General features: G+C 35.5%; 1 protein-coding gene across 1 annotated transcript in view; it reads right to left on the bottom strand.

Moving 5' to 3' along the window:
- The window catches only part of CNTLN (centlein), a 440159-nt gene that overhangs the window by 87888 nt on the left and 332881 nt on the right, over positions 1-19390 (bottom strand). The window contains exon 21 of the mRNA XM_036739595.1: positions 1020-1166. Coding sequence (XP_036595490.1) covers positions 1020-1166 — 147 coding nt within the window. The remainder of the gene's footprint in view (positions 1-1019; positions 1167-19390) is intronic.

The raw sequence follows: 19390 nt of genomic DNA, 5'->3' as shown, positions 1-19390 counted from the left end.
ATCTCTACATACACATACATACATACACAACACATATGAATGTGAAAGTGAGGATGAGATGTAAGGAATTTGGATATTTTGGTTTAAAAGGCACTCCTTTTAAAAAGGCTTCTGTTAAAAAAAAGCCCAAGAAACAATTCTTTGTACGTTGATCCTTCTACTTTTTCCAAAAGTAATTCTTTTAATCATCAGTATCAGAGTAGAGCAGGTTAGAATGGAGTAATGAAAGAGGATGAGGAGAATGGCAGATTTTCCATCACCTGAGTCAGGGTTTCTGTGGCTTTGGTCAGTTTGTTCAAAACTGAGTATTCTCAGTGATTAAACACTATCTTTATGTAGACACATATTTGTATGCTAGCCAGAGACCCACATACTTGATTACCTTGACATATTCATTTTGTATGTACTATGTATATGAAAAGGGATAAGGACTAGAACTGTGATTTCACTGCTATAAGGAACTCCTTGGTGAGGAAATAACATACACCAGTGGAGGTTTTCACCTCTTTGTGGCTTATAGCTTTGGAGAACTGTCTAAAGCATTCAAAAGTTAAATGACTTATCCAGAGGCACAGAGCCAGTATGTGTCAGAGATGGGACTTAAATTTAGGTCTCTCTGGCTGTGAGACTAGCTCTTTATGCACTACGCCAAATTGCCTCAATATGATACACATTTTTATACAAAAACATGTCTTTCCTTTTAGAATGTAAGCACTTTCTGATCAGGGGCTGTTTAATTTTTGTTTTTGTATCCCCAGCACTTAGCATTGTGCCTGGTACATAGTAAGCACTTAATTAATAATTGTGGATTGATTAATATGCAATTAAAAGTACAAGCATTCATTCCAAATTCTAACAGAGAATAAAAAATTTGTGTATTAGGCATACTTTGTCTTTCTACCATTAGCACAATCATCAGCAGTTGCGTTAACTAGAAAAATACCTTTAAGAAGCCACTTATTAAATAACAATTATTAAATTATTAATAAATCTGAATTCTTAATCATTTATAGACTCACCTTTAATTTACACTGCAGCTGTTTAATTTCTGCCTGCATATTCTTTGAAGGAGACTCTATTGCAGATTTAGCTTCATTTGCAGCCTCCAATTTCTTTTGTAATTCTTCTTTCTCTTTGCGAAGTTCAGCCAAGTCTGAATTTAGCTTCTATTTTTCCCAGAAAAGAAAAAAAAGTGTAACCATATTTTAAAAGTAATTCTGTTGATTGTTACAAGAAGATTTTTATAGACCAAACACTATTGTTACTCATGTTTGAAATCTATCCAACTTAAATTCATGACGAATAATATAATTTTAAAATTAAAAGTGAAAAAATTTAATTGTATTTTCTGTGAACCAAATATGCTAGTGATAAAAATTTAAAAGTTTCAAAATTCTGTCTTTTGTAATAATGTTTGTACACACACACAAATATAGACACTATGTGGTCTTAGATATAATATATGAAAATGGCAGGAAATACGTTGTTTCTGTTTTGCATAGTAGCTAAAATATTGGGCCTTTTCAATAAATATTAATTAAAAAACAATGGTACAGTCAAACTATGAATATTGACAACAATTATAATTCAAGTACTACAATCTCTACTGGCTTTTACTTTAAGTTTGCAGGGCTTGTAGAGGTTAAAATAAAATACTCCAGCTCCACAAATATTTTCTGGTTAGCTGGGCTTTACTTATATTGTGCTGTTTCTTCTCTTTCACATATACACATGCTAGCCAGAGACCCACATATTTGATAACCTTGACTCTAGGGCTGATGTACTTAACTGGTAAAAGCCAAGCTGGAGCAGGACAGGATAACAGATGTTATTTGTTTATTCCACTGGGTAGTTCTTACCACCCTATACAGCAGCCAAAATGCTTCTCATTTAGCAACATAAATGTTAAGTCCAATTAGCAGACGAGCCTTGTTAGGGATTTAGTTCAAGTAAATAGCATGCAAACAAACTATCTTGGTTTTTATTGTATTTGATTGACAGCTGACAGTGCCCTTTTGCAAAGTACGAGGTAGAAAATCCTCCTATTTACATTTTAATGCCATAAACATTTAATTAGAACCTGCTAAATAATATACTTAGACATTTTATGTAAGAAGGTAACAGAAATCGTCTTTATGTTAGTTGTTATCTTTCACTGGTCTGTAGTCAGCAGAATGCCACCAAGGTTTAATGGCACAACAACTCAGGGCTCCTGGAGAACATAACTACACTACTATTTTATTATTCCAAAGAAGCTTATAATATGGCAGTTTAGCATAAGGAACAATTAGACAAAATGGTACTGAAACCTCTCAAAGGAAACAAATTTTCCTTTGTGAGGAATCCCAATTAGAAATTGAAGAAGATATTACATCTCCTATAAGATGGAACATTTAAAACATGCTAGCACTTAAATAAAACTAACAAAACTACTTTGTATTAATAGCTACCTATATGTCCATGATATGTCTATATATTTATTATTAATTTCTTTACATTACAAATATTTGTGAAATAAAGTAATTCTTTTAGCTTAAAATGTATCCACTGTAAATGCTAACTTCTTTGGTTATTTTTATATTTGCCAGTTTTAAAGGTATATTTTTTAGAGGTAAGAATGGTTACAAAATGTTTTCAGTAATTTCTCAATTCTCTTTATCAAGATATTGCTATAAATGGTATCAATTCCTTTCTGAATTTTAAAACTTTCCATTAATTAATTAATTAAATGAATGCCAAATTTTATTAACAATTTAATTTTATTTAAATTACTTCTTCTCTGCTTCTGCCTAAGTACCATTCACTTGGGGAATTGCTCAACCCCCCAGTGAAAGCTCTGCGTGTAAGCTCACCTGCTGGAGATTTCAGCCCTGTCAGATTTATCTCAGGACTGCAATTCCAGGTGGATACAAGCTGAAACAACACTACAGAGCCACAAACACTTTGATGACATGCTTTTTTCTCTAAGAACTGTCTCTGGTGCCTTCTCTCCCAGGGTATACAAGCCAGAGGATTTCCTGTCCATTGATTCCTTGCTAGAAGACACCCTGGCATTGTAAAGGGGAAAAGTGTCCTTCATCAACACAATTTTATCTCTAGTGGGTCAGTCCAGAAAGACTGGAAAACTAAAACTATACTTTCACAACTTAATAGAAAAAATTGCTATATGACAAAAAAATTGAAAAATGATGACAATGTATATAAATGGGTAATCAGAAGAGGTGGTTTAAATGAAGCTGAAATAATTTCATCTACTAAATGATATCACAAAGCCAAATTCCTCAAACTAGTAATTTTTATGTGAGAACTGCCAAAAGAAAGGCTATATATAGAACACACAATTTTTAGAAGTACTAGGATGGAAGCATTTGGTTGTATTTTCATCTAGCAAAATTCCCAAAATGGGCAATACCGCCCCCTGTGGGGGCACTGGAACGATCCAGGGGGGGCAGTAGTAGCCTCGGGTTTAATTGGGGGTTATTGAATAAAAATAAGGGAGTGGTGGAAGCATAAAGAAAGAAGGGAAGATAAGAAAATTTTGAAAAACTGTTCATACACGTTTCATCTGTTGTGTAACAGAGTTAAAGTTGTAGTGATTACATTATTTTCCAAATAAATACACAAAATGTAAGTTTTAACCAATCAATGGTCAAGTCCACCAAGGAGTCTTAATGAGCAAGTTGGCAGGCAAACGAAAGTTTTGAATTGTCAGGAAGTCCAGCATACATCGGCAGGAATATGTGAGTGTGATGACTTGTTTACAAACAATACTGTATGGTTACATGATGCAATATTGCATCAAAATTTCAATGCAGGAAAAAACCCACAAATTTACAACAAATCATTAAATTTAAGATGGGTCATTTTTTTGAAACGACACAAATTTCCCCCCAAAAAAACCGTTAAAGGGTTAAAGAAAGTAGATTTCCAGGGGGCACTGAATATGTTTTTTTTTTGAAAAGGGGGCAGTAGGCCAAATAAGTTAGGGAACCTCTGAAGTAAAGGAACGACTTAAGTGGAACTTGTCTATTTGTCAGTCATGGAGAAATCGATTACCTTTTGGGGCATTTTCAGTTAAGCAGAGACCAAAAAGTGGTTTCACTCACTCATGGCCCAAAGTTTGGATTGCTTATTGTTCCTTTTCAATTTCTTAAAGTCCCTATAGAAATGCTACTGGTGGAATAACAAAGATGTAATGCAAATAATTTTCTTTTTTGCCTGTATGGCTTGCCTAAACTGAGATATGCTCCACAACATGCATTTACTATCTATCAAAATTTTGATTTAGAATTTGTAAATAATTTCTAATTTTTCTTAATAGATATTACCTAAAGAACAATCAATACTGGAAAGTGATTTTTGTTCTTATAATAATTTTGTCCTAGACTTTCCAAGAAGAGTAAAAGTTGATTACAGCCATATGGTATTTAGCAATAGTAGGAATTAAATATTCTATCCCCAATTCAATTCAACAAGCATTAATCAATCATGTACTACATGCAAGACATTGTGTCTACAAAGGCAAAATGAAAACTGCTCGAACCCTCAAGGAGCTTACATTTCAACTATCTATTTTTGATAATTATAACCTACTACGGTCATTGAGACAGCTGCTTTTCAGTTATAGAACTCACTATAGAACTACTTTATTCCCCACTTAATGGCTACATATTTTACACACCTACACACACACATGGGGCAGCTAGGTGGTACAGTGGATAGAGCCTAGAGTCAGGAAGACTCATCTTCCTGAGTTCAAATGTGACATCAGACACTTACTAGCTGGCAACCCTAGGCGAATCATTTAACCCTGTTTGCCTCATTATCCTCATGTGTCAAATGAGCTGGAGAAGGAAATGGCAAACTAGTCTGGCGTCTTTGCCAAGGAAACCCTCAAAAGGGGTCATGAAGAGTCAGACATGACGGAAACAACCAAACAACGAGAAAAAGACAAAATCACAGGCACATACGTAATGCCAGTGCAATGTGTTTGTGTGTGTATACACATACATACAGATATGTATATATATACACAAATACATACAGATATGTATGTATACATATACACACAGATCAGAATAGAATATAGCCCTGGAATACAAGGAATTTTAAGTATAATTTTAGATTCATAAGATCATGAGATCATAAATTTAGTGGTGGAAGGGACTTTAGCATCCAACCTGTGAGGACCAGAAGAGTAAATTGACTTGCCAAGGGTCACAGAAATATTAAGTAGCACAGGCAGAATTTGAACACAGGTCCTCTAATTCCAAATCCAGACCTTTTTTACACTTGACCAGTATACTGCCTTGCCCAAATATTAGAAAACCTTAAGCTATGAAAGTTCTTTTTCAAAAACTGTGGTTGTTCAGTCATTCAGTCGTGTCTGACTCTTCATGACCCCATGGACCATGGCATGCCAGGCCATTCTATCCTTCACTATCTCTCAAAATCAGTCCAAGTTCATGTTCTTTGTAAATATATGCTCTGCTAAAATCTAAGTAAACAATATCTTTAGCATTCTTTCCTTCTTTAAATCTCTGTTCATGATTCACATCCCATATAAAGACATCTCAGCCTAACCCATTGATTCCAATCCTACCTCAACAGACTTCCCTTCTGGAACTTCCCTCAATGCCTGTGGCCTTCTCACTTTAAAACATTCTTCTACCTCTGCAGGCCCCTTCTCTCATTGTTGAGGTCCTCCTTGTTGTTCGGTGGTGTCCAACTCTTCATGACCCAATGGACTAGGCACACTAGGCTCTTTTCTCCACCACTATCTCCCTAAGTCTGTCCAGGTTCACGTCTGTTGTTTCCACAATATTACCTCACCATCTCATCCTCTGTTGTTCCCTTTTCCTTTGACCTTCAATCTTTTGCAACGTCAGGGTCTTTTCTAATGAGTCCCATCTTCTCATTTTGTGGCCAAAGTATTTGAGCTTCAGCTTCAGTATTCAGCCTTCCAATGAATAGGCTGAACTGATTTCAAGTGTTGACTGATTTGATCTCCTTGCTGTCCAAGGGATTTTCAAAAGTTTTTTCCAGCACCACAATTCTAAAATGTTGATTCTGCAGCGCTCAGTTTTCCTTATAGTCCAACTCTTATAACCATACACTGCTACTAGAAAAACCACAGACTCAACTATATGGACCTTTGTCGAGCAAACTGATATCCAGAGATATCACCTTATAGTGTGTTGTCCAGATTTGCCATAGCTTTCCTTCCAAGGAACAAGTGTCTTTTAATTTCATGACTGCTGTAACCATCTGCAATGACCTTTGAAGCCAAGAATATAAAATGTGATACTGCTTTCATTTCATCTGATGACACCAGTTTCCAAGATCTTAGTTTTTTTGATGTTAAGCTTCAAGCCAGCTTTTATATTCTCCTCTTTCACCCTAATCATTACTTCCTCTTCACTTGCTGCCATCAAAGTGCCATCATCTGCAATATCTGAGGTTGTTGATATTTCTCCTGGCAACCTTAATTCTGGCTTTTGGTTTATCCAGCCTAGCATTTCTCATGATGTACTGTGCATATAAGTTAAATAAATAAGGTGACAATATGCAGTCTTTTTGTACTCCTTTTCCAATCTTGAACCAATCAGTTGTTCCATGTTTGGTTCTAACTTCTGCTCCTTGGCCCACATACAGGTTCCTCAGGAGACAAATGAGATGATCTAGTACTTCCACCTCTTTGAGGACTTGCCACATTTTGTTGTAATGCACACAAATGCTTTTTTCCTTTCTCATATTCCTTTGCTTTCTCCATAATCCAGTGAATGTTGGCAACTTGGTCTGTAGTTCCTCTACGTTTTAGAAAACCAGCCTGCTCTTCCAGTAATTCTCAGTTCACATACTGCTGAAGCCTGGCTTGCAGAATCTTAAGCATTCAGTTGGGTACATCTTTCCCTTTCTCTTTTCCCTTTCCCTTTCCTTCTTTCCTCAGTGATTTGTAAAGCCTCATCAAACAGCCATTTTACCTTCTTGCTCTTTTTCTTTGGAATGCTTTTTGCTGCTGCCTCCTGTACATTGCAAACCTCTGTCCATGGTTCTTCAGGAACTCTATCTACCAGACCTAACCTCTTAAATCTATTTCTCACTTCTACTTCATATTCATAAGGGTTGTTACTTAGGTCATATTTATATGATCTAATGGTTTTCTCTGCTTCCTTCAATTTAAGTCTGAATTTTGCAATAAGACGTTCATGATCTAATCCACAGTCAGGTCTAGGTCTTGTTTTAGAGCTTCTCCACCTTAGGCTGCCAAGTATATCAATCTAATTTCTATACTGACTATCTGGTGATGTCCATGTGCAATAGCAATTTGCAGTTTATAAAACACTTCCATAGATTATATCTCATTGGATTCTCACAATTACTCTTTAGGACAGGACAGATGTTATCTTACTCATTTTATAGATGAAGAAACTGAAGCAGAGGGAGGTTGTGTAGTAAGTCCAATGTTATGTAACCATCAAGTGGTGGAATGAGAAATAGAGCTTGGAATTAATACCAGAGGTTGGTCTTCTGACTGAATCCAGAAATCCAAATTTCTCCCTTTGAAAAACCTGAACCTGAGTTAGAAAAAAGGCTTTCTTTTTAAAGCTAACCTTCAATATAATTAAATCACTAACTAAAATTCAAATCTGTTGCTCTATTTTACATCTCCCAGGCTTTTCCCTTTTATTAACCAGGTAACTTGCTTCTCTTTCCCTTTATAAGAAGTATTGTGTCTGCTTTTCTATATATCTTTAATCTAGGAAATCGATCTCTACTGAATGATCTACCACATAAAGATAAAGGAGGGGAGTATCAGACCCTGCGTCTTACATTCCCCAATCACAATAGGGGCTTTTGTTATTTGTTCTCTTTACCAGAAGAGTGAAGTTACCAAATGAATTGTCCATCAGTTTTTTTTTTCTCATTGTCAATATACAACTGATCTACCTTCTTTTCTGTAGACATGTCCTTAATTATGGACTTATATGTTTGGATGTCAGTATGTCCATCTGCTTGGCTGTCTGGGTTTACATCAGGCCAGACACATCAGGGTTTAATGGATAGGGCGCTGGAAAGAATCAGGACACCTGGGGTCAAATACTTGCTCTGTTATGCATTTGTATATCTTGAGCCAGATCACATAACCTCTTTGGGACTACTCTTCATTGCTAGAATCACACACACACACACACATACACACACACACACATGTGTATGTGTATCTATGTGTGTATGAATATATGTGTGTATAAATATGTATATATATATATATATATAAAACATAACAATTTTATATTAATTGACTTCTTGAAGAGGAGTGGAAGGGAAAATAAGCATGGAGAAACAAGCGTGAACCTACACTGACAGAGCATGTAAAGTGGATGAAGCTGGGAGGAAACAATAAACAAAAGACAAAACTTCACAGGGCTGTCCTTTTTATACCTTTGACTGACCAGGAAGCCAGCATGTCCAGAGGCTACTAGGAAGCTATATTAAAGCAACTGCAGCTGGACCCATGCCAGATACCTGGACTAATCAAGTCCCAAGGACAGAATTGTTGCCTTTTAGGGGGAAAGTAGACTAACTCATGTTGTGAGGCTTGGGGGAAACCTAGTAGAATTTGATGCTATAATACATGTTTTATTAGTTTTAGAGAACATTTTACAAAGTTTTCCATCCCCGACAACAATCTTTTTTGAGTCATCTCCAGTTTTACTCGAAAAAAAATTCATTAATCACCTATGAAGACTAAGACAAAAAATAATATTCAATAAGACAGAAGCGCCTGACCTCAAAATGCCTACAATCTAATGGGAAGAATTCCAGGGGTGGGGAACTAGAGGCCTCAAGGCCACATGTATTCCTCAATGTCCTCAAATGTGTCCCTTTGACTGAATCCAAACTTCACAAAACAAATCCCCTTAATAAAAAGATTTGTTCTGTAAAACTTGGACTCAGTTAAAAGGCCATACCCAAAGACCTAGAGGGCCATATGTGTGGCCTCCAGGCCCCTGGATTAGACACTACTACAGAATGTGGAAAAAGGAAAAAGAAAAACTGAAATAAAGTGCTATGAAGTTAAGAAAGGAGAAATCACTTTCAGTTGAGGGAAGGGGGATCTTGGAAGAAAAAAGTGATGTGATTTGAGTCTTGGAATCAGAGATTTCCATAGGCAGATGGGGGTACAGATATGGTAGGGTAATCTATTCTAGGTAAGTGAATAGGATAGAAGGATAACAATCAAGGATGGTGAGAAGTCCATCATGACAATATGCAGGCAGGTAGTATGAAATAGTATAGAAAGCTAGGTTGGAGACAGATTGTGAAAGGCCTTGAATGCCAGGGTTCAAGTTTCTATCTTCCTTGTTAATAAATGGGGATCCAACAAAGTTTTTTTTTGTGTAGAGAAATTACATGATCAAAGAGGATAATTATGCAGATGGTGGTGAGAAGATCAGATTTGTGAAAGAATATCCTGCAGGGGAAAAGACTAGTTTGGAGGATGCTATAATGTCTTGGGCAAAAAGTGATAATGGTCTGAACTAGGATGGTTGCCAGCAAAAGTGGAATGAAGGACATGGATCAGAGAAATATTAGTTAAAAAGAGTCAATATTTCTCAATTAATTGGTTGTAAAAGGATATACATGAATACACATATACACACATACTTACTATTTAACTTTCCTCAGTGTTATTGAATCAAATGAAAATATGAATACATATGCTTATATATTTTGAAAAATACATGAATAGCAGAATCAATTTGATTTTCTCACTCTAAATTATAGTTAGGCGATGCAATGGCTAGAGTTTTGCACATGGAGTCAGGAAGAATTGAATTCAAATTCTGCTTTCTGACTCCATGTGCAAACCTCTAATCACTGTACCACCTAATTGCAATTTGAAGTGAGAAAATCTAATTGATTCTGATTACATTTTGTAATTGATTCCATTCAGTATAACATGCAGTATGTTGTAAAATTACCTAAGCCATGTTTCTTTGTCTCTGAGTTAAGTTCAGAAGTTCAACTTTCTTCTCTGAGCTAAGTTGTCCCATAAATTACTTTAATTTAAAGAAATGTATCGTCTCTATACAACTTACTGCCCCATGCATAATTAAGGGAGATCTGTCAACTTGCTAACAAGCCTTGCAAGATGCAAATGGATGCAAGGAAGTCTATTATCTCTGCAATTCAGTCCTTCCTTCATGAAAGTCTGGACTGTTATCCATGCAGGTGGACACCACCAATGGGTTTTCCATAGCCATTCCAAGATGGAAGGAGAGACTGATGCTAATCCTGCATTCCAGACAACATCTGATCATACTGTTTTCCATTATCTATGATACTTCAGACTTTGTAACCAAACAAATTGTTTTATGATTTCTGTTCTTTGCTCTCTTGTACTTTCTAAAACTATATGAAGGCTAGTAAGCCCTACTTCATGGTCTTTTGCCTGAAGAGTTAAGAAACCTACTTTTTGGGGTAATTGCTAGTGGTGCCAATAAGTTGAACGTGCTCAGAACTTTGTGCCTCAGTTTACCTTAATTCTAATTGCAACAATAGTACCAAAGGAGCACACTGTCACAAAAGCCAAGAGAGAAGTGAATATCAAGTAGAGTGTGGTTTACTGGGGCAAATGCTGTTGAGATTTCAATGTATAACTAAAATTTTATAAAGTTATTTTCTAAAGTTTTACAAAATGAGGAAGTTCTATACTTATAGGAATTCTTAGTTTGGTATTAATTGTTCTTCACTGAAAATTTGGGACCCTATGTCTTAAAAATAAGCAAGGTGGAAGAAGGGTAGTAGGGACAATAACAATTTTAAATATAGGTAGTATTAATTGCCTATTTAACAGAGTCTTTTGAAAAATCCATCTAGTTGCTAAATCAATCATTTATAAACTATTTTCTTGCAAATGTAGTTATTAAAAGCCTCCAAGTGTGTTTCACAAGATGTCAAACAGATGAAGGTAATATAGAGGACTTTTTACCAGTGCTTTAGCTAGTAGTTAGACTTCAGTAGCCTTTAGAGACCATTAAGTACCCTTTGGCTAATTGGCCAATGGTAGATTAATCCTCTTTTTATTCTAGCAGCACTATTTTAACACCCCCTGCACTCTGTCAATGTAGTATCTGAATGACAAAATAATATTGTGCATGAATAATAAGCAGAAAAGTTAAATTAACATTTCATGTTTAACATGCTGTACCTATGTGTCAGAAAAAAACTTTCTTTTTAAGTCACTGACATTCAAATTTTTTTTTAAAACAATCTAATGCCGACAACTTATTGAGGTGAATCTTCCTAATTACTGCTAATTGCTTATCAAGAAAAAAAGACTCTTCTTGAAGTGCAGTTGTCTGTTACAGATGAACACAGCTCCAATGTGCATATTAAAGACAGGCATGACACTTGAGGTGCTACATTATTATGAGGTCATACTAAATACGGTTTGTAATTAACAAGGCAGCTTTTAAGGTTAAGGTAGTAAAAATGCCAATCTATCTCAAAGTGGTTAAATTAGAGACAATCAATAAAATATAAGTATCTGTATATGGATAATAAGCATATCTCACTTTAATTTACTAAAGCAAAAATAATCTAATTTATAATGTAAGATATAAATGTATACATACATACATATTTCCAAATTAGTACTTAGCAAATATTTTGAGTATAAGATATTTTGACTTATTTGAAAAGTCAAAATTATTAGAAGCAACTTTCTTAGCAATTTCATTCTTTAAAAATACTTTAAAATACCCCAAAATGATGTCATTAACCTTTTATTTCTATGAATATATTTTATATTTTGGGTTTTTACATGAACTTAAACTCAACCTATGTAACCTCAGTAATAAACCAAGTGTTTTAAATAACACTATTTTAGCTAAAATGCTGACTTTAAAATTACCTTTATTCAACTAAAAATTTGATAAATGAAAAATATTTCTCTAATTATTTATTTGCTTCTCATAAAATAGAATGTCAATACCTATACTTGGAATTGATTAAAACTAAACCAAATGACTAATAATGACAAGTTACACTTATGTACAACTTTGTAGCTTTCAAAGAGTTTTCACAGACTATTTTACCTGATTAATCAATATTAACATGAGTGATATTAAATTTCCATGATTTAAACTTTTGCTATTATGACTGCTCTTATCATTTAGTCATAGGATATTAATGGAAACATGGAAATAAAAGGAAAAATTAATGCTGTAGTTAGATTATACAATTTGGAAAACTAAACAAACACAAATTTCAATTATCTTTGGCTGAATCATCCATATTTTGACTTACCCACAGTAAAAATTATAGCACTTTATATCTAATATACAGAGCCATATATTTGTTAACATTTCAAATTGCCCTCTTTACTTTTGTCTGCTGAAAAACCCACTGAAACTCAAATATTAAACTACCTACTCATTCTCTATGAAAGGACTGAGAAAAGGTACCAGTGAGGGACAGTGTCAGGATTAGCACAGCACATTGCAACAATGAGGGGAAAAACTCCCCCAACAAATTCAGTGTTAGTCTAGCACAAACTATCTATCCTTTTGTAATCAAACATACTTCCCAAACTTAGCATTAAAGAAAAATGTAAAACCATTTCCTGGTGCATTTTTTTGTGGGTGTAATTGCTGCTATTGAAATTATATTATTTGTCACTATAATCAATTTCAAGGATTCTTTGAGTTAAATGGACTTTTGTGGGCTGATTTGGGAACCGACTTAAACTACTTAAACCATTGCTTCTTCAGGAAAACGTGTTATACATACGAAACATGGTTTACACAAACAATTTTGGGATACAATCTATTAAGGCCTTCTTGTAACATACTTTTCATATACAAAAATCATCTCATGTTCATTTTTATTAAATTTTCCGGAAATATTTAAGTCCTATAGAGTCATCTGAAAGCATTAATATTGTTTAATATATTTTTAATTTATAAATAATTTATAGTAGACTGCTGTATATTTATGTAAGCAACATACATGTTAAATCATTTTCAATTAATAACCTGCTAGAAAATGTATACATATAAACACAATCTCAATTACACTTGAATAAGCATGAATAGTGAATCAAGTCACAATAACTTTAACTACATATTTTTATATTTTACATAATACAAATAGATATTTTACAACTTTATACTCAGAATCATAATCTGTGCATCTACATTTTACAAACTCAAACGAATAAAATTATGGTTCTGTTAATTTGTAACACATGGAGAACATTTCAGAATCTGGAAATTAAAATATTTTAATGGTGGGGTCAATCATATGAGCAGTGTCTATTTGCTTGATCTTAGTACATCTAAGCACTGCAAATGAGAACCAGTCAGGGAATTTCAGATACTCTACAACTCATTACAAATTTAACAGCAGCAATACTAAGTATTCATATGGTTCAGATAACACATACAAATATACTCTGCTGAAAACTCACCAGGGAAACAAATTAATAATGTTTCCATCTGTTTCCTGTATATTTTTTATGAAATCAAAAACTCTATATATTTATATATACATATATTATTGTTAAAGGAAGAGTTTTTCTTATATGATTGAAATAATCATTCGTATATGTCTACCCAAAGGTACATTTTAAACAAAAATAGGTGCAAATTATAAAAGAAAAGCATTACCTCCAACACATAGAAGTAAAAGAAAATAGAATAGATTTTAAAGTCTTTAAAAAAATACTATATACTTTATTCTAGCCAATATACTATTAAGGAGAATGTACAAACCTTTTAATTAATGTAAAAACTCAGAATGAACTAAGACTTGTAAGGAAAACTAAGGACAACAGAAAAGGGCTTTGTAAAAAGGGCTATCAGTGAAAAACGGAACACCAAAACAGGGATATGACAATTGTTTTAAGTGGGTGAGGTAATGATAATGGACACTGAGGTGGGAAAGAACTGCTCAACTTTTGCTTCTATTTTCTCTGCAAAGCAAAATGTTCTTTATGCTGGAAAGGACGAAAATTGCTAATATGAAACAGATCATTCTGAAGTAAAGGAGCACCTAGGTGTCCTTGAGGGGTTCAAGATATCAGACCCAGATGAAATGTTTTCCAGGGTACTGAAAGAACTGGCACAAGTGATTGCTGAGCTATTGCCAGTGATCTCTGAAAGACTATGAAAACTGAGAGAAGTACTGCAGGACTGAAGAATGGCAAAAGAGGAAAGAGAATAGAGCCTGAAAACAAGTCAGTGAGTTTGGCTCTGATGCCTAGTAAAATTCTAGTGTAACATATGTAACTGCTGCTGGGTTGATGGGGGCTGGGTCATTTACTCTCTCCCTTTGGGGGAGTTCTAGCTTTGAACTCACAGATAAGTTCATTCCTGGGGGGAAACCTGGCCTTTATAGAGAGTTCAAGCTTTTTTTCTTGTATTCTCTGGTTCTTTATACCTCAATCCTGGAACACTTCTGAGAATCACTTAAAGCTTGTATTTGGCTCATTTCTAGGGTTTCCCCACACACAAATACTTAAAAGACAAAAGATTCATGAGCACACATTAACAAAAACTTAAACATGAAGCAGTGACTAATAACTACTGTATTATTATACTCATCTGGGGCATTTTTCATTAAAATATCAAAACCTAAGACATTTTGTGAGACTACTGAATCAGGATTTCACTTTCACCTCAGTTTTCCAGTGTTTACACACCTCCTTCAACGTCCATGTCCTCTGGCAAGCAAGGCCAGAGGTTGGGCTCCTCCTCCTCCTCCCAGTGTTCATCTTCTCCTATGCAATTTGCTACAGTAGCTGTAGGGAGCAATTTCTATGGTATAGGAAACACTAATTGAGGGACTCAGGAGCTTTTGACCTTTCAAACTCAAAAAGGTTGACTCCAAAGCTAGAACCACCCACCTCAGAACTGCTGCTCAGTTACCTGAACTAGGCGAAGAAAAAAAAAGTAGAAGAGGCAGCCAGAGCTTTGAGATCACAATTCAGATTTGTGTAGATGAGCACATGCTCAAACATCTTTGTGAAAGCAAATGAGGGGGCCTATTGCCCACTCCGTGTAAAGTTGCATAGAGAATTCCATATGCTCTGGGGTGTGTGTGTGTGTGTGTGTGTGTGTGTGTGTGTGTGTGAGAGAGACAGACAGACAGACAGAGACAGACAGAGAGAGACAGAGAGACAGACAGAGAGAGAGAGAGATGGAGCATTACACTAAAATGTGTTGTTAAAAGGATGGTTTGCAAACATGTAGACAAGTAAGCGGTATTTACAAAATGCAGTGTGATTTGACAGCCATGAAAGTGAATGTGGTTTTAAGCTACAATAAGAGATATAATATTCATAAATAATAGGTTTATGCACTATATTGTCTTCATCAATAGTATGTCATACCTGAATAACTTCATATCCTTTTTTAGGAACATTTTTTCTAGTAGTTCAGAGGAATTTTGCAGCTAAAATGTGCCTAGATATTTAGCAAGGCAATGAACAATACTTCCCATATTAATCTTACGGACAAGATGAAGGGATGTGGGGTTGATGATACTACAGATGATGGGTTCAGAAATTGCTGAATGACTGGACCAAAAGAGTAGGCATTTAAGGTTAGATATAAACTTGGAAAGAGGGATAGCTAACAAAGTTGGGAGCCATAAACATGTTGGAAGGTTAGAATGCTGGGCTGAATCTATTAAGATGAAATGTAATAAGGATAAATAAAAGGTATCACTGTATACTTGAACCTTAAAAATCTACTTCTCGAGTATAAGATGGGGAAAGCATAGCTATGTAGTAGTTTGACAAAGATCTTGGGATTGAAAAGAGCGAACATGATAGAGTGATCATAAAAGCAACTGTGATCGTATGGTATAGTATTAAGAACTAAGGACATTATATCCCTGCCATACTCTACCTTGCTCTACTCTCATCTAAACTATCATATTCACTTCTGTAAATCACATTTGAGAAATAAAGGGGAAAACATCTGAGGAACCTACATGAATAAGGATTAATTGAAAGAAATGTAAATATTTAGCTAGCCAGGTAAGAGAAGATAGCTGCTTTCAAATATTTGAAGGCCTGCAATATGAAAGATGTACTAAACTTTCTTTGCCTGTTCCCAGAGGGTAGATCTAGAACCAATGGTTAAGCATTGCAAAGAGGCAAATTTAGGCTTGACACATGGGGAATAATTATCTTAAAGTGGAAGAGATTGCCTTAAGAGGGAGTGGGTTGCCCCTCACTTGAGGTCTTCAAAAAAGGCTGGATTACCTCATCATATAGAATGTATTCTTGTTCATGTTTGGTTTGATTAAATGACCTCTTAGATCTCTTAACTTTGAGGTCTTTGATGATGCTATATTTTCATGTGTGTAAGAAAGATTTTTTTCTGGAAGGAATACGAAGGATGAATTGGAAGGGACAAAAACCAAAAGTGAGAAGATTCTTTAGAAAGTTGTTCATAGTTCAGGTGGGAGATAATGAAGACTTATGTTAAGGGGATGGCATTAAGCATAGAAAATAAAGAAGGAATTTGGGAGATCTTACAGGGGTAGAATCAACAGGGTAGGGCAAATAATGGCTACTGTAAAATGAGGGTGGGAAAGATGAGGAAAAGGGAAAAATAAAAAATAACACCATGATTACAAACATAGAAGAAAGAATGAATTAATGTAGGACATTAAGGAGAAAAAATAAAGAACTTACATATTTATTTTGAGATACTGCAGGGAAATATAGATGGAGCTCAGATTCAGTCTAGCTCAGTAGATTGAATCTGACCCACTTGTGAAAACAAGTGTCACAAATGGAAGAACAGTATGACCATTTGGATACAGCCGATGTGTTGAAAGTCGAGAAGAGCACTAATGAAACAATGGAATGGATGAACAGCAAGCTAAATCTTCAAAACAAGCAGTCTTACTGTGGATCCAGTTGTAAAGAAAAAGGATATTAAAGCAAAAATTAAATACTTACAAGTATCTGTAACCCTATAGTTATGAAACCTAGACCCAAAGTGGAGCTTCCAAAAGATGATGAACATGTGGAACAGAACAGGCCAGTAGAAGGATAAGATGATAGCCACGGAGGGGCTCAGTCCACTGAGCAGAATATAGATCCAAGCGCCTCCCCAGATTCTGAGAAGAAACTTCCTGAAATGGACATTGATAAATTCCAGCACTTGTTTATATTAAAGCCCACTTATCATTATAAAAGGAAATATGGATGGAGACAAATTCTAGATGGCTAGAAAGCTGTGTGTAGAATTCAGAAAAAAAAAGGTCATGATGAGAGAAGGATTTTTTTACATCATCTACATAGTTGCACAGCATTTGAGGCTATGTTACTGAATGTGATTATCAATTGTGGGAGGAGCGATACCTAACACGTAGACTAAAGTCATTTTTCCTTAAAAGTTATTGAAAAATCACACTCAAAAATTACTTGGCTCACAGTGTGTGATGGCTGATTTTGATAGACTTAGCCCTTCTCAGCAATGCAAGCACCTAAAACAATTTCAAAGGACTCTTGATGGAAAATGCCATCCGCATCCAGATAAAAGTACTATGGAGTCAGAATGCAGAGTGAAGCAGACTATTTTCTTTTCTGTTTTGTTTTTCTTTCTCATGGTTTCTCTCATTCATTATAATTCTTTTATGCAACATAACTAATGTGAAAATGTGTTTAATAGGAATGTATGTATGGAGTTTATATCAGATTGCATACCATCATGGGGACGGAGAGTGAAGGGAGGGAGGGGGATAAAATTTAAAATTTATGGAAGTGAATGTTGAAAACTAAAATAAATTAATTAATTTAAAAAAATTACTTGGCTCAGGGGACTAAGGCCAGTCCTTCAATGTAGCTTCCTGGTGCCCTAAGTACAAAATCCAGTCCATAAAGAGACAAGAGGTCAGTCGTTCTTAGGCTTGATTGGTAAACCACTATGACCAACACAAAAGCAAGGAACCTGTTTTCAACTGAATCATCAGTGTCTCCTCATGAATAACCCTTCCAAACTATGGCTTAGTAAACCTTTCGATAACTGTTAGAAGGCTGGGCCTACAACATTTGGAAATAGTAGTACTGGATCAGAATGGACTTATTTAAGTGGGGGAAGGGAGATGCAAAGGAAGGTAAGTTCCTGGTTGTTTACATGGTGTTTTGGGGTTTTGGTTTGTTTTTTTATTTTAGTGCTTCCAGCACTACTGGCTACACAAAGTAAAGTGAACCCTACTCCAAGAAAATTACAGAGTAAATTTTCTGTGAGCATTCCATAATTAGAAGCAACAGTGAATGTGCTCTATGTGTTTTAAAACCATCCCCTGAAGATAATAAGTGCTTTCAACTGTCATTGTCAATTATTTGCATAATTTTTGTATTTAAGAGTGGTTGTGATTTCCAGGCCCATCAGCTGTTTTAGGTCTGTAAATTCCCCAAAGACTGCAATTATAGGATTGTCTAAGAACTGTTCTGAATGAATTCTTCAGTATTCCTTAGGAAGGGAAGCCCTAGCCGTTGGGCAAGGCACACTGAGTAGGTGGTAGTACAGGCTGATGTTTGATATTGAACTCATCAATAGAACAAGCTGCATGCAAGTGACCTTTTAGTGACCTCACTATGGATGGCCCTGACCCAAGATGGGTCTAGGTGACTAAGCCACAAGTGTCATTATCTGTGCTACAGCCCTAATGTTCTTGGTGCCACTCCTGCACAGTCATTGCTTTACATTTGGAGAATCACTAAAAAACTACAAAAATTTTTCAATGACCCATGATATAAATCAGATCTGGAAGATTCAGAACTTCCTCCTTTCAGTGGCCTCTGCAGGTCCCATGGGTTTAATGATCAAATCTATAAATGTCACGAAGATCAATATGTTCGACCATGTTCTCCCTACTGAGCCCTAGCTCCAAAGAGACAACTGCCTTTTGACATTCTAAAATGCATGTCCCATAAGTGTCTCAAACTCAGCCTAAGACGAAACTCATTATATTTCCCTTCAAACCAAACTCTCTTCCAAATTAGCCTACTACTGTTTAAGAGACACCATCCTTCTAGTCATGCAGGTTTCTAACCTCCTTAGATTCCACTGACTGCGTACTTTCAGTCACCCTCCCCTTCTGTCATATAACCACCACCCCAGTTCAAGTCCACATGGTGCCTTCCCTGGACTGTTGTAACATTCTCCTCGCTGGTCTCCCTGACTCGTCTTTTTCAGTACATTCTTAACAGAGCTGCTGAGGTGAATTTCCTAAAATGTAGGTATGATCATGCTACTCTGTTACCTAATAAACCCACATGACTCCTGGGCTTGTCTAGGATCAAATATAATCTCTTGTGTTGTATTTCAAGTTCTTTAAAATTTTTAGTCTTCTT

The sequence above is a fragment of the Trichosurus vulpecula genome, chromosome 9 (assembly GCF_011100635.1).
Source record: "Trichosurus vulpecula isolate mTriVul1 chromosome 9, mTriVul1.pri, whole genome shotgun sequence".
NCBI classification, from domain to species: domain Eukaryota; kingdom Metazoa; phylum Chordata; class Mammalia; order Diprotodontia; family Phalangeridae; genus Trichosurus; species Trichosurus vulpecula.
The sequence above is the reverse complement of the archived record's forward strand: the minus strand, read 5'-3'. Positions and strand labels throughout refer to the sequence as shown.